The sequence below is a fragment of the Rhinolophus sinicus genome, linkage group LG10 (assembly GCF_036562045.2).
Source record: "Rhinolophus sinicus isolate RSC01 linkage group LG10, ASM3656204v1, whole genome shotgun sequence".
NCBI lineage: Eukaryota > Metazoa > Chordata > Mammalia > Chiroptera > Rhinolophidae > Rhinolophus > Rhinolophus sinicus.
Window position 1 is genome coordinate 15,420,948 of NC_133759.1, and position 16,563 is coordinate 15,437,510.

The 16,563-nt window shown below is 41.4% G+C and overlaps 1 protein-coding gene across 18 annotated transcripts in view; it reads right to left on the reverse strand.

Moving 5' to 3' along the window:
• The window catches only part of ARPP21 (cAMP regulated phosphoprotein 21), a 422,242-nt gene that overhangs the window by 42,067 nt on the left and 363,612 nt on the right, over positions 1–16,563 (reverse strand). For all 18 annotated transcript variants that reach the window (XM_074312647.1, XM_074312643.1, XM_074312653.1 and 15 more), the window contains 4 exons: positions 12,326–12,507; positions 11,321–11,425; positions 10,086–10,346; positions 5,933–6,062 (listed from right to left, as the gene is read on the reverse strand). In XM_074312647.1, coding sequence (XP_074168748.1) covers positions 5,933–6,062; positions 10,086–10,346; positions 11,321–11,425; positions 12,326–12,507 — 678 coding nt within the window. The remainder of the gene's footprint in view (positions 1–5,932; positions 6,063–10,085; positions 10,347–11,320; positions 11,426–12,325; positions 12,508–16,563) is intronic.

Below are 16,563 nucleotides of genomic sequence, written 5' to 3' on the forward strand. Positions count from 1 at the left end.
AACATTTTCATGAAAATGCTCTGTGAAACTGGTTTTTATCCAAAAGGAATCATTCAGCAGATAACTGGGAGTAGGGGTGAGAAAAAGGATTGTAAAATGCAGAGGTGGGATGCATTTCCACCGTTTTCAGAATCCACACCAAATGATTTATTGCAGTTATTAAGTTAATCTAATTTAAGGTTCACTCCAGTTTTGTGATCTCCCCACTTCTTGCACTACTCTGCAGCCATTTCATCTTCCCATTGTCGTATTTTTATGACATTCAAGAATATGGAATCTTTTAATCTATCAGGAAAACAGAACTGTTGGACTGCCTGGTTAAACACTTATCTACATTACTTTTCTACCTAAACCTAAAGTAATATTACTGGCATTAAGCAACAGTATTGAAAGTCTGGTAGGGGAGAGATACAGGCAGCCGCTTATAGGAACAGCTATATATATGCTATATATGGACAGAGGGCCTTTATCTTCTAGACTGTTTCTATGGAATGTTTCCAACTTCTTTTAGGGAATGCAACATTTCTTATTTACTTGGGAAGGAATCAAATAATAGCATGCTGTAACGAAATTCAAAGTCTCTCCGCCATCCCGGCTCTTTGGGAGTACTGGGGGCAACCTTTGCCTTGAGATTCATTTCAGGACTTTAGGAAGTCTTATAATTGTGGTCATAAATACCTACCTCTTAGCAACTGATAAAACTAGTAAATAGGAAATCAGCAAAAATATAGAAGATCTGAACAACAAAATAAACTATCAGGATTTCACTGACATGTACACACATTCCACCCAACAACAGCAGAATACCTAGCTTTTTCAAGAGCTTATGGAACATTCACCAAGACAGACAATGTCCTGGGCGATAAAACCAACCTCAACAATTTTATAAGAATTGAAATCATGTAGAGTATGTTCTCTGACTAATATGGAATCAGTCAGAGATTAATAACAGAAATACAACAGGAAAATCCCCTAACACTTGGCATGAAACAATACACCTCTAGATAATCCATCGGTCAAAGAAGACTCAAAAGCATTAACAGTAGATATGAATGAATGAAAATGAAAATACAGCCTATCAAAAATGTGAGTGACACAGCTAAAGCAGAGCCGAGAAGGCAACCTATAGCGCTAAGTGCTCACGCTAGAAATAAGAAAAGTTTTCCAATCAATCCTTTAACTTCCTACTCAAGAGACTACAAAAAGCAGAGCAAAATAAAACCAAAGTGAGCAGGATGAAAATAATAAACATAAGGGCAGAAGTGATATAATTAAACAATGAGAAAAACAAAGAGCTAGTTCTTTGAAAAGACCAATAAAACTGGTCAATTTAGCAAGACAGGCAAAAATAGAGAGAATTTAAAAACCACCAGTCTCAAAACTGAAATAGGACATCACAACATCTCCTGCAGCTGTTAAAAGGATAATAAAGTAATACTATTAACAGCCTTTTACTCACAAATTAAACAAGCAATTCCTCAATGACCACCAACTACCAAAACTCAGCAAAGATGAAATAGATAATCTGAACAGTCCATAATGAATTGAATTCACAATTAAAAAGCTCCAGAAATTATATTAAAATAAAAAGTAAAAAATAATGCTTCTGAAAATCTCCAGGCCCAAATGGTTTCACTAGAAAATTCGATCAAACATTACAAGAAAAAAGCACCAAATTTACACAATTTCTTCCAAAATATAGAAGAGGAAGGGATACCTCCCAATTCATTTTTGTTGAATTTAGGACATGTCCAAGACTTTGGAGAGCCAAGAATGAAGCGACATATATGTCTTTTTAAGTCAAACTGAAAAGGGCATTTGGAGTTGGAGACACCATCAAATAGGAATTTTTTTTTTAAATCCCTTTCCAATGTGTAACCTGTACATCCATATCTCAGCTGCTCTGTGCCATTTGTTAATGACTTGCTCTGCAAAATAATATGGAAGCCCATGGTGGGTCAGGAAGCAAAAGTCCAGGGTTCCCGATGTGTTTTGCTATTAAGCCAACTTATGCAGTTGAATAAATTAGTTATCTGCCTCTGTAACATGGGCACACTGGTTTAGTTCCAAAATGCTAGTTTCTATGTGATTATCCATGCCAGCCAATAAAGGCAAAACCAGTAACTGTGTTTATGCTGTTACCATAAAATGGTTAATTAATACTCAGGCTTAAAAACATGAAACCTGGCTGCTCCTCCCAACTGGATCAACTGTGGGACCCAAAGTGATTTATTTCACCTCTCTGAGTAACAGTTTTCCTGTCTGTACAACAGGAGTCCTAGTAGCTAGTATTTCCCTTGCAAATTTGTGGTGGGGATTAAACAATGCAATGTTTGTAAATACTTAGCAACTAGTCCATAAGCGACCTTGAACTCATGGTGGATATAATTATGGCTAACATTTTTGTGGTCTTAAAGATGTTATTAATCAAGAGTAAAACCATAATGACATAGGTATTAACTAAAAGTGATACGAGAATTGACTATTAAAATAAACCTAAACATTAAGGACTGAAAAGTGTGTTCATCAGCACCTCATATCAATATCTGATCACTGAGGAAAATCTATTCTCAAGTAAGACACTCTCATTTTCAAGTCTCTCAAAGCAAGAATGATTTGAACACCATAGTTTTTTGGCTGTAACCTGTTAACTGCCTTTCTATGTAGCGCTGGATTATCAACAATTGTCTTATAAAGAACATTGCCCCCCCCCCCCCCCCCGTTGGGGGAACCCAATAATGTCAAATTGACAATAAACAATTTTTTTCCATTAGAGACATTTCTATACTAAAGGTTTTTATTTTCCTCACATATGTAGCTACAAAATTCAAATACCGCTGTGCAAAGCTACTATTCAATTTTTCCAAAGTTTCTTAAAATAATGGCCTTTATTTATAATCTCACCAGCACATGCTTCTTCTGCCACCTGCTTAGTACTTTTATCACCCATTAGTAGGGTAAAGAGTACAAAATCACCAGGAGGAAGACTATGCCCCTTACTGGGCCTCAATGTAACTCAAGTGTCCTAGTTAGTCAATTGTAGAATATCCAATTCACTTTCTAAAAATCCACTGTGTATAATTTTAAGACCTAGGAAAGATATAGTAATTTACAGAGATTTCAATGCTGCCAAGAAGGGAGAAGAAAGAGACACTTTTCAATTGCGATTAAATAAAGATTAAGAACAGTGCCAAGAAGCAAATTGGGATTAAAATCTCAGATGGCTATAGCTGACATAATTTTGCCCCATTATAATGCTTAATCCTGGGATAGCTGAGTTTACGGTGATACAGTCTGGTGTCAGTACCAGCTGAAGATGGGAGAGGGTCAGATCCAGGACGCAAGGCTACAGGAAACAGGAGGAAGAGCGAGGCAAGGCAGCACTGTGGGGTGGTGACATGTGAACAATGGTCCAGAGGTCATCTTAGAGAGGAACTATTTTCAAGGTCCTCTAGACTATATGGCTTTTACAGTTATCCAAAGAGGTTCTCTCCTCTATGAGATGGTCCACTGACAAAGAGTTGCTCCCCCAAATAATTACACCATGTCCCTTTTGAAAGTCCCTGTTTGTATCACTAAACCCAGCAAAATGCCTGCCAACTGTAGGGCCAAGAGCCTCCATGCATTGTTATAGAGACATTGCATGAGCTGGGTTACCTGAGTTTTATTAGCAGAGATTATTCTCAGTGAGGTCAGGGGACGTGATCTGCCTTTCCAAACATTCAGTAAATTCAACACTGCAGTGGAAACTGCATTGGATTTGAGGTCTGATATCACCTGTGGTTGTCAAAAACTAGGAGCTCAAAAGTCTCAGTCCACATGCATATCCTGATGTTTGACTTCTGGAGAAAATATTGTTCATGTATCATTTCTCTTTTCTTCCCACAGACCACATTAGTGGCCACTCACTTCCTTACCACTTGAAGCACTTGCTTCTATTTTGAGCATGATATTGCTTTAGAATGCATTCTTCTAATTGCAATGTCATTATCTCATCTCGAGGGTGGCATTTCCGTGGTGAGGCAGAAGCATAGGGCCAGTCAAAGCCACCAGTTTCCACGGAATGTAGTTGAGGCCTGTTAGATCTCTCTGAGATAGAGAGGGGGTGTTTCTGCACCCCTAAATTATCCCAGGATGTTTTTCAAAGGAGTAAAACATGTCACATGTACTCTTCCTTGTGTTGACACTCATAAGTGAAGTTAGTAGAGAAGAATCAATGGGAAACCCGAAGCCTGTTCCTAATCTAATTCTTCTGCCCATTTAACACATTCATTCAATGTTCTCAGCCCCTCCAAGAGACCCAGAGTTTACAGGGTTAGTGGGTTCCGGCATGTTTGTAACCACATTACCGTATATGAACTATACTCTAATGCAAGACTGCAATATCTCTTTAGAAATCTGTCAAACAATGACACTAAACTAAATTTAAACTATATTATCAGTAGATATCTGCATCTTTCTTCTTCTAAAGGCATTGGAAACCAAAAGGAAAACTTTGTTATCACCTCTGGACCAACAGCTAGAAGACTATAAATTAATTCTTTGATAAACATTGGCAGAAGAAAATAAGACAGGGCAGAATGCAAACAACACATTACCATAGCATATATCTAAATGCATAGCACAGTTACCACCAAATAATAGAGATAATGACATTTTCTAACAGTCAGAGAAAATATTACCAAACGCTTTTGTCAAAAAAAACAACAACACACTAGTAATTTGAAACCCTTTTGTGTTCTTATTACTGTAAAAGCGTAAAGTCAATTCAGAGGTCAAACTATCTTCTTTCTCAAACTAATATGGTGTGGAAACAAGCCAACGTCGGGTTGCCTCCCAAACGTTTCTCTCATTCTTCTCGCCTAGACTGTAGGCCATGCAGTGAACGAAAGAACAGACAGCTATCCACAAATACAAAGGAATTCCATTATTTTTCCAATCTGACAAAATTCTAGCAGTGTCAGCATTAGTATTCTTATTGGTATTAACCGTTGGCAAGGATTGTGCTTTTTGTCATAGCTTCTAACAATGGTACATCTTCTGTATCCATCACACACTTATATCTGTACATATTATATACACACATCCATCAGTTAACTGCAGATAGATGACAAGGCATTGATGAGCGGTAGTGGGAACACAGGCCCTACCAGGACCTACTTACTGAAGGAAGGTTGGGTCCCCCCGTCTGACGGTCTTCGGGGTGCCAGTTAGCAGTTTTCCCTGCAGTGTGGTCGGCAGGAAGGACAGAGACCTGTCCCTAGCACGCGTCAGTGAGCCCTGCTGGTTTGCTGTGGCCCTCTGGGTACCGGCGTCCCATTAGGAGTGTGACACAGTAGGGAAAGAGACCGGTTCACTGTGAGACCTGCTACTCACTCTCGTACAGTGCATCGGCCCCCCTTCCCACTGCACAGTGGCTGCCGAGCTCTGGGCTGCAGACGTGTGGCCCTCGAGAAAGTGAGCCATGGAGTCAGAGTGCCACCGGGACACAGGCTGCAATGTCAGTGACCTTCTTCTACAGACAGGGCTTTGTAGGAGGTTATTAGAAACAACCTAATGTGATCCCCTAGCCTTAGGCACCAGGGATAGAATTCTCTTTAAGTTGAAGGAAAAAAAAAGTATGAACTAGGAAGATAGGGATAGGGTTGGCTCTCTGCTTCAGAATAAACTAAGAAAGAGGATGCAACAATAATTCACAGACACTGTGTTTAGCATGCATGCCTGGGATGCTGGAGTGACGGGGGCTTCACCTTCTTGTACCTGTTACCTCTCTGCAGAGAGTTAATCAAATGCACCATTATCTTCTCTGGGTAAGGGAAATGAGCTGGTTTAAATTGCCACGCTTGAATACTCACCCAGAGAGGACAGCGGAGAGATTTACATGCAAAGACAACTTGGTTAGAAGAGAAAATGGGAGACAGACTCCAGGTACCTGCGTGTTGTGCTGTGTGTGGCATCGGCTGACCCCGCTGAGCTGCACTGTACTGCACTGAGGCCATGGGCCGGTACTGCTGCGTGGTTGAGGTAGGGTACTGACCAGATGGGTAATAATATATGGGCATCTGCGGAAGAAAGGGAGAAACAGCAGGGAGTGACAACTGTGCATTAAGTAACTTTTTAAAACATATTGTCATCTTATGACATAATATGATTGGAGTAGATTGGAAACATAACTGCCCAAATCTTCCTCCAGGCCTATGGGTGTTCACGCTCCTCCTCCCATGAAGAGGTGACATCTATTCCCTAAGCTCTTGAATCGGAGCTGGCTCTGTGACTGGCTTTGACCAACGCCACGAGGCAGGCAGAAATGAGGACTTCTAAGACTTGCAAGCCTGATCCTTAAGGAGGCTTGCAGCTTTCGCTTTTGCAGGACGAGAGCCCAGCCACCAGGAAAAGAAGTCCAGGGAATCCTGCTGGAGGAAGAGGCTATGGTGGAGAATAAAGGAGCCCCACTCTGCAGGCTACAGCAACATTCCAGGCATGTGTGAGGCCCTCGTGGATGTTCCAGCCCCAGTCAAACTGTCCCCGCCAGTACAATATGGGGCAGAGATGGCCCATCCACACCCAGTCCTGCTCAAACTGCTGACCTAGTCATGAGCAATACAATGGTGGTTATTTTAAAACACTGAATTTTGTGTTTTTGAAATGAAATGAGTGAATGCAATAGTCATCAACAACACACACACACAAAAGAAAACTATGGTGGTTTTAAATATCGTATCTAACTGGAATTGTTTTTCTGGTGCAAACACAGGTGAGACATGAAAACTGCTGATCTGTGGCCTAAAAGAAGCAAAGAATAAAATTAGGAAATATGGTAACGTCTATCAAAGCACTTTGCAGCGTGATTGGCACACAGGCAGGATCCAAGAAATTTATGTTCAACCTAAAAAAGGGAAATACGCTAAAATATTGTCTACGTCACCTCCTGTTCCTGTGTGATGACTGAGAATGGCTGTACATATTCTAATTACTTCCAGTAAGATTCAAATCAAATAGCTCCTGATCTGGACAGACTTCATTGCCTGCTTCAGGTCACTTATATTCAGGCTATTCTCTCACTAATCTTAAACATTCTTTATTTCTAGGCCTCTGACTTTTCTTCTGTCATCTTCTTTAAAGTGTAAACAGAGGCATACCAGGACGCAGCCTACAAGTAGTGCATTCATAGAATAAAACTACGAGCCACCTGTTTGAGAACTGTGATTTGTATGGCTATTTTATTTTCTGATTTGCTCATGTCAAATAGGAAACACTCTTCAATTTCAATCTTGCTATTGAAACATACGTAGCCTGTTTTTCGGCCTCAGGATAAAGTAGGTCCAAGACAGGTAACGTGGCCTGTATGGATCTGTGGTATTGCAATCCCATGGAATGATGATGAAATACAATTCTGACTATCGGAATATCGGAACAGCCATACAATATGGATGTTCAAGGGTAAACAGCTGAATGAGTCTGAAACCAATACAGGTCAGTCTGTTGCAATTAACTAATTTATTATATGTATTGTTCACAGTTATTTGATCTTACTGGTTCTCCCTTTCTTTGTCAGGCAATTTATAACAATAAAAACCAAAATGATTCTGGAGTAAGAACAAGTTCTAGTTATGCTCCAGCAAATCGTGATGCTATTAAAGATGACTGTCATTCTATACAGCAGGTGTTTCTCAATATTAACAGTAAGAACAAGTACTATCTAATTTGTTCATTAGCGTTATATTTGTAGGACTTTTAGGAAGAATCGCATTTTGTTCCTTTATTGGAACAAAGGAAGAGATTGTTTGTTGATTCAGTGTAAGCTCTTAAATGTGTTGTCCAACCCTGCTCTCTCCTCTTATATTTAGTATGAAACGTGATGATATCTTCAGGGCTGAGGGACAGGGTTCAAACAATTGAAAATGTTTCCTGATGAGAACTAATGGTTTGGATAAAAGTGCAATTCCTAGTTGAGAGAGGGGTGGGGGTGGGGAGAGACTCATTTTTAGTACTGTTTTTATGTTTGTTTTAATCTTGTTTTTCTCCCAGTTTTAACTTCTTTGATACCCTGACAAAAGGTGGCTGAGATTTGGTCACTTCTTCCCAGCATCTCCAGGTGGATCATCAGCCAGCCCTCAGGAATTGCAGCTCCCAAGATACGATGCAAGTGGGAAATGGCATTGGACTCATTCTCATCCGCCTCATAGAGTAAGGAAGCTGGGCTGAGCTAAGAGGGACCTCTGAAGGGTCAATACGAAAGGTTGGAAGGGAGAGAACGGAAGGGACAAAGGAGTGAGAATAGTCTAAAAGGGAGGAAATATGTGTTTTCAAATAACTATGTTAAAATGCAGAGAACCAAAAAGTGAGTGGATTAGGAGAGGAAATAAAGAAGTGAGAGGAAAAAGAAAACAAAAACAATAAGCCCTTCTCTCACTTCCCTTCTTCAAATCCCTCTTTGCCTTGTCCATGTGTTTCTTGCTTCACCTTCCAGTCAGCATTCAGAAAGCACACATGACAAATCAGACACACTTGACCTCCAAGGGTATTAAATAGTTCCTTTTTTGCATACGTTTAACATATTTCCTTGGATGCCCAAGATCTGTCTCTCACAAGTTCTTCTCATTGTTCCACAGTTGAATAATCAAGTTTTAAAATGTTTACTAAATTGAAAATCACTATGGGTTATATCCTATACTTCAATCTGTGGTTCTTTTAAAAAGAAATTCATGGATGTCTAAACTGATCATGAATCATGAACATATGTTTTTGTCTTCCCTCCCCCCTTTCTATTTTTACATCTATTAAAAATGGAATGAAAGCATTTCTATTGCAGACATCCCAGGGATTCTGAGTTGTCTTTTGTCCTACAGTCCACTAATACTGAAATTCCTTCATCAAAGAAGGACTTTTTAAAAAAGTCTTCGATTAAATATTCTGCCAACTCTTCTCTTTGACAACAGAAGTGGGTAAAAGAATGCTTAGATGCTATTGAGGCTAAAAGAGCTGAACAATTTTCCCAATAATTAAGCTTAACACATTTAACTCATTAGCAAAATAATTAATATATGTATGAGGACCTTTCTCCTATAACTTCAAATTATTTTTCACATCTTAAATCCTACTAGTGAAGAAACATTACCGAGAAGGCAACTAAAGATGAACTATTAATTAACCACTCAAAATAAAACGAACAACTGAGTGAAAATTATTTCATGGTGGAGGGTTTTGCATGGCTTGAAAAGAAAATAATTTACTCAAGATGTTAAGGCAGTGAAACAAATGATAAGAAGGTGACACTGTACTTTAAGCAGCTCATCCAATGCAATATTTCATAATTAGGATGGAATATGCTTGCGATATGTGTGCCTTGAAAATGGACCAGAAAACGCCTCTGTGCATTTTACATCTTGACAGTAATCACTTGCAATATTCTGCAAGGGATACCCAGGAGAGCACCGGCCATGTTTGGTGGAGAACAGTAACACATAATCAGTCTTTGAGAAGACAGTAAAAATCAGTGATCTGTGGTGTCTTACATGCTCGAGTCAATTAAATATGATTTATGGCTACTTGTGAGGGTACAAGTGAGCTCAGCTTCCCCCGAGGGAAAGGAGAGGACAGTGGATGTCGGCTTAGCTTCCTCCTTCACATTCACAGAGGAGCTCCTGCCTAGAGCACCAAGTTAGCTCCAGAAAATGCTCTGAATCAATAAGAAAGGAAAGAACGAATTTCCAGAGCAGCAGCCAAGAGAGCATTGAAAATTCCCCAGGAGCAGGAGTTCTGCTTCTCCAAGGCTCTCCAATTTCCTGGGCAATGCAGTGAGCAGGATATCACATGAAAGGGGCTGTGTTGATGTGGACTCCGTACCAGCAGTCTGGAAAATGAGATGTTCCCCCATTGTATCATGGACTGTTGGGTCAATTTCATGACATCTACTTTTTGCACAATGGATGAATAGGACAGACCAGCTCCTACAGGTGGGGAACATCAGTATGGACCAGAAGAGCAAGACAGATTGACCTGACAATATTCTCCATGGAAATATAGAAGTCAAAGTATACCACAACTCAGCTATAGGTCACAGGTGTGAGAAAAAGCATGCTTACCTGTGCAGGTGGAGGCTGTTGCACAAATCCCTGGGGTGAGGGTGGGGGCTGGAGAACTTGTTGGGAAAGGGAAGGTCCAGAGCCTGAGAACCCCCCGGTCGGGAGCTGCTGGCCTGTGGAGGCGATGACATAGCTGGGTTGTTGGTTTGGCTGTGGCATGAGGGATGACGGGTAAACAGGGCCAGATGGGGGCTCAGGCGTCTCTCCTGAGGACTGCCTGCTCAGGTTCATCTGGCCGAACTGTGTTGCCACATCCTCTCTCTGCAAGACACAGAAATAAAGCAGGAAATCAGCGAGATCAGCTTAGTAACGGGAGAGGCACACAGAGACAGACACAGGCCACATGCTTGTCATTGTAGGAGAAGCAGGGAGTGGCACACTTTGGAAAAAATAAAATAAAGGAATTCGCCATCCAGAACAAGAGAATGTAACAAGAGTAAACAGATTTAATCATCCTGAGGATCAGAGATGGCAAACAATTTGACCCAAATCTCCCTCTTTCAATGGAATCAAATTAGGGTTTTTTTTCGCTAAGGGCTTGGGCTCCTCAGGATGGCACTGAGACGAGGAGAGCTTGGTGTTCTGTCCTGAAGGGTCAACTGCTCTTCCCAGCAGTAACCACAGGATCTGTCTTCTGGGAGAGGCAGAAGCACTTGTGTTCCTCACTACCCAGGACTGCTGCAAAGATGGAGGCAGTACCTGTATCACCAGCAGGCTGGGTGGGTCCCATTTTTATACCAGGCGGTGTTTGTTCACTGGCCTGGCATGAGATTTAGGGACAGTGCTCACCGTTGTTATCCAAAAGGACTTAGTACATTGAACAGAAATGAAGGAGGAATTAGGGGATGGGGATGTGAGAACACCTATATCAGGACAGTGGGATGATGATGGTTACCATCTCAACACTGACTTTAAGATATTTCCCAAACCCTCACACCAAGTTCATGTGTCTCTATGTTTCTGACTTCTAATTTTGAGGGCATTCAATTCCTGCTTCACTGGGAAACTCTTAAAAATAAAAGGGCACCAGATGGCAGAAGCACGAAACATGGAACAGATGACAGAAAGAAAACCATGATATGGAAGATGGGTTGCAATGTTCTGGAATGAGACACGCACACACATACCCCTCATTGTCAGCCCAGGGCACCCACCCAGCATCATTCAGCCTAGTACAGGGAGGTAGTAAAACTAATGAACATGCTCTCAAAAGTCACACACATGTAATACAGTACCAGGGGGAACTGCTGCGTTGCAGACACAGGCAGGAGATGCTGGGGAGGAAAAGAGACTGCTGGGTATTGCACTGACTGGGAAGAAGCCTGCAGCCCCTGGACAGACTGGAGGAAAGAAAAAGCCGATCAGGTAAGAGGGATACACTGGGGGGTGAAATCCCACAGGAAGGCTGCCATATGTGAAGCACGCCACCATCACCCCTTACTGGTCCTCTTAGCTCTGTGCACTTCAGAGAGAGGGACCAGCCACCAACGGAAAGTCAAAACCAGGTGGACTGGAGCCCAGCAGGCCTCACGGAGGCTCGTTTGCTCAGTGACCATTCCTTTAAGAAGGTACTGTGATACTTTTCATGTTGTTATTGGTTAGATCCTCAGGGTCTAAAATATTGCCCAAGGTCTCAGAAGTGAGGAAAATATATACATATATTTAAATCAAGGATCACTCCAGCAACCTATCTGGTACACTTCAGGTTTCTGTGGACATTTCCATGTGTCGCCTGAGGCAAAGGAGGGCAGCACGACATCTCTCTAAGGGGAGTATGAACAGCCAGGCCACTTTGCAATGAATTGATTTCTATTCTTCCCATTGATAAAGACTAATCCCGACTCTTTGCAAACATGAACACTTGGTCTGTGTTGGGAATGGGTGAGCAAGTTGGTACAATGCCCTGGGTAGGAACATGAGCTCAGTTCCCAAGATAGGCTCCTTGAGACATAAAAATAGCATCTAGACCTAAGAAAAACTTGTCTTTCATTTTTCCTAGTAGCATGTTCTGACCATGCAAGTCATCGGATTGGCCACTCATCTCTACCCAAACTTAAGGCTCCAGATGAAATCCTGTCAACCTGCAACCGAGGATTCTAGGCTGCAAGGTTGTAGTTATGAGTAAATGGAGGTGGCACCGATGGAAAATATCCCCTCTCTCTGATGTGCTGTTGTCCTGAGGACTCTGCAGCCTTCGTCTCGGAGCCCTTCTCCTCCCTGCTTTCCAAGCAGCTCCTTACCTGAGTGACCAGTGGGCCTGCCATCTGTGGCTGTGGCGGCTGGACCTGCTGCTGTGGCTGAGGTGAGGGCTGCTGCTGTGGCTGCTGCTGGGACTGCCCCACCATCACGCCTCGCAGGGGTTGCTGACTGGTGGGGGGGTTGTATATTGCAGGGGTCCCATCGGGATTCACAAAGGGCTGGCCTGCAATGGAATCATAGCTTGGTCCAGGTGTGTCTCAGCCTCTCCTTTGGCAGAAAGAACCCCTCTGATAGATATTTGAAAAGCAATCTCAGGTAGAGGGACAGGGCGGTGGAAATCTAGGACATGAGAACCTTCGCTCATGTGAAAACTTGACTGGTTTTGACCCATCCAGCTAAATCAGATAACAGTGTAAGCCCTGAGCAATTTAAGAGGCAGCAAATAAATCTACCACCTCAGGGAGATTTGCCAAAGCTAAGTACATCCGTGTACAGTGGCACCCAGTGGAGAAAGCCTGTGGAGAAGCAATCTTCACAAAGCCTTGTGTTTTGCTGCCCGGTACCTCACAGCCATCAGCGAGATAATGTACCCTGAGAGGGGGCTGCTTTCCTTTTATGCAATTCCAGCTACATTCAGTTACACGTTATTTTCCAATACATTTGTTTTGCTTCTCCTCACCTCGTCCCCAATTCAGTATCATTATCATTTCTACAAATATTTATACAACAAAACATATCACATCCATTCACTCACACTTCTCTGAATAACATAATTAGGAGTACATGGGGGTTAAGATTTTAAAGGTGATGCATAACAAACCTATCCCAGGATCGTCTTATAATGATGAAGCAAAATACATGATTTTGCCTTTTGAAATAATAGCATAGTTCACTATTATAATTACTACTATTTGGGGAGTATTTGATAGTTTACAAACTAGTATTATTGGAACCTTATCATGACTCTATGAGGAAAGAAGTTGTCACCTCCCTGTGCTTCAGAAGAGGAAATGGAGGCCCAGCAAAAAGGTTATAGGAACTGCAAGGAGAAGAGTCTGAGACAGCAAATGAAAGAGCGAAAAGGGGGCGGAAAGGGAAGGTAAAGGAGAGGACAGATCAATTTCCAATGTGGCAGGCACAGTGACAAGCACCTGACATGCATGATCTTAGCTCTTCCAACAACTTACAGGTATGCAACCTCATCTCACCTCGGAGACAAGAAAATTAGGGCTCAGAAGGACCGAGCAACTTATTCAGAAACACAAAAAACAGTGAGCAAACCAGGAAAAGACTCTGGTCAATATGACTGCAAACTCCATTGACTTGCCATTTACACCCAATAACTGAACTATCCAAGTTTGCATAATGGGTACCTGGTCCAAGGAGGTACCACGAAAAAAGTCCAGTCATCCCTGAAAATTATTATTCAATGCGCAATAAGTCAGGGGAGGTGGGGGCCATGTGTCAAGGTGGAATTACACCCAGGATTGGTAGATAAAGAATGAGCAGGATCAGAATATGGAGTAATGGATTGTGTTTGTGGGATGGTTTGTGAGTCCTTTCTTCCCTCTTCTATAATCCCCACATCCCTATGGGGAAGGGAGAGGTAGGAATGTGTGTCCCCAAGTGGAAACCATGGAGATATTCTCTAGGAACCTGAGCAAAATGCCTGGGAGGAGAAGGACGCCCAGCATGGGGTTAGGGTCTCAGAGGAGAACCTCCCCTCTCTTGGTATCAAGGAGATGGCAGCGCCAGCGTGCTGAGTGCTTCCCAAGCGCACACCTGTCCTTACAGTGTCCAGTAAGCAGGACTTACATGAGTACTCTTACCCATGGTAAGCGGCACATCTTGGGCAAGGAAATCAGCCTTGTTCTTTTGTAATGTAGATGAAGAACAACCGAAGATCACCAGTAATATGAGGAAAATTAGCACCAAAAACGAACAGGACAGAGAGGGAAGATGTAAAAACTGACCAAAAAGGAAACAGTATTCTAGTAAAAACGAACTGTATGCTATTCAACAACAAGAACAGACTGATATAAAATAGGAACTAAGCAAATTAGCTAACGTATGCTACCTGAAAGAAACCAGTCCCAAGAGGGTGGCGCCTGTATAATTCCATTTCTACTACATTCAAAATCGAGCAGCACTGACCTACGGACCAGAAATCAGAATAGCGGGATCTCTAAGAGGGCCTGATGGAAGCTACTGGGAGATTAGCTATGTTTTCTGTCTTACTCTGGGTGATGTTTACACAGGTGTTCATGGATGTAAATATTTACCAAGGCTCCACGTCAGATGTGTGTAGATCATGCACTTCACCTGTGCCCTTTATAAATGACATTAAGAAAGTAAATTGGAACAGGTTGGGGAGGGAAATGCTGGGGTTATAGTGAAGCCACACAAAATGCTCACAGGTAAAGAGTGATGGACTTGACTTCAGCTCAGTTAGGAACTGTAATGGGAGCTGAGCATTCCCCACTATTACCAGAAAGTTCCAGCCAAACGATATTTGTGGGTATGCGACAGGATACCTTAGATGCTGCATATTCATGAACATACCTGCCACAACTGTGGAAGTTCTGGTAACAGTTTCAGAACCAATCACAGTGTGCTGTGATGGAAAAGCAAATGTGCCAGAATTATGGTCACAGAACAATGACTAAATTTAGTGGTGTTTTTTTCCTAATATTCTTCATAGACACTTGTTTTCCTATTACCATCAATTAATATTGTTTTATATATTTTTAATTTTGTAAAAATAACTTTCTTTTATATTTAAAATCTGCAATTCATTTTTCCTCCAAAAAACCAGTAACTTGGGAAAGGATGGAAAAATAGTCCAATTTTCAAAAATTTATCAGCCCATATAGTGTTCTAATCTTTAATTGCTCCCCCACCCACCCACCCCGCTTTCATTTGTGTCTTAAAAAGATAAAACTTTTAAATACCTAACATTAAAAAAAAAATCTTCACAGCGACATTATGTGAAATCATTTAAAAATGGGTCTTACTCTGTACTTACACAAACACACATACAAACATACACACAAAGATGGAAAGCTAAAAGAAAGAATCTATTATATTCTACATGACTTTCAATTTACCCCAGAGGAGTGTGAAAAAAATGACCATAGTTAGGGTGAAAAAACGTAACCACACAATATTCAGATGTTCTTTGTGATAAATTTTAGATCTCCTGTTTGAAATATTAATATGCTGTGGAGCGGAAGAAAGAAATGTTTCTAAATAATTGCATATATAAAGTACTAAGAATTTACTTAGGGAGAGGGAGATTGCAGGTTCTTCTGAAAAGTTTGATTTTTATGCTCACCAAGGAGAGGTAAAAATAACTGAGGAAAATGAAAGAAATAAGATGGAAAGAGACCAAAAACAAATTCCTAAGAGAGCAATGCTGTGTAACTATTGGTTTTCAAATCAGGCAATGATCACCTCTCAATATTCTACCATTTACCACAAATCCAGATGCAATTACCTCTGAATACAAGCAATTAGTTTGAATGACAGTTGCTGAAGACCAAAGGGGAAAGGAAAACTAGCTGGCCCTAGGACTATACAACTTGGAAGTCAGGAAATACACTAGTGTGCCCAGCACCCCCTGGCATGTGTGTTGGCATAGGTGAAGAGGGTGCAAAGACAGAGGTAAGCCAGGGTGCTGTGAGCTCAGCCAGGGCAGAAAGAAGGATTTAATGCAGTGAGTTCATTCCTCTCAAATACATGATATTAGGTGAAGAACTTCTCCCTTTTCCACATCAACACGTCTAATGTGCAGATTTTATTTTACTCACATAGAATTATTGATTATCTGCACAGTAACTAAGACTTTGTTACCCTTCAGCATGCAAAACATAAACAAAAACACAACTAAGTATGAGCACCCCCTCGAAAGAGCTTATAAATGTGCTGGTAACAAGTCACTGAACCCATGGGCAGTTGACACAAGGAGCAAAGTAGTCACATGCTCTTGGTTCCTAACAACCAAAGCATTTCTGCCATGTACCTGGCAAAGGGCATTTATTTTAAAAGAAAGAGAGTGGGTGAGGAAAAGAGATTTGCCTTTCTTAGTTTTTAGAAAGCGATCAACAGAATTACAAGGAAGTTATTGTTTGATGCACTATTGTTCACAGATAGTCAAGGGTGAATTCAGATCTTGCAAAGATATGCTTTATAGATAGTGCATCAAAACTTTATGGTGCATTTAAAAAAAGGTGGAAGCAGTTTGAATAAATAAATGCTAAAAGTTTTGTGAAAAACAAAA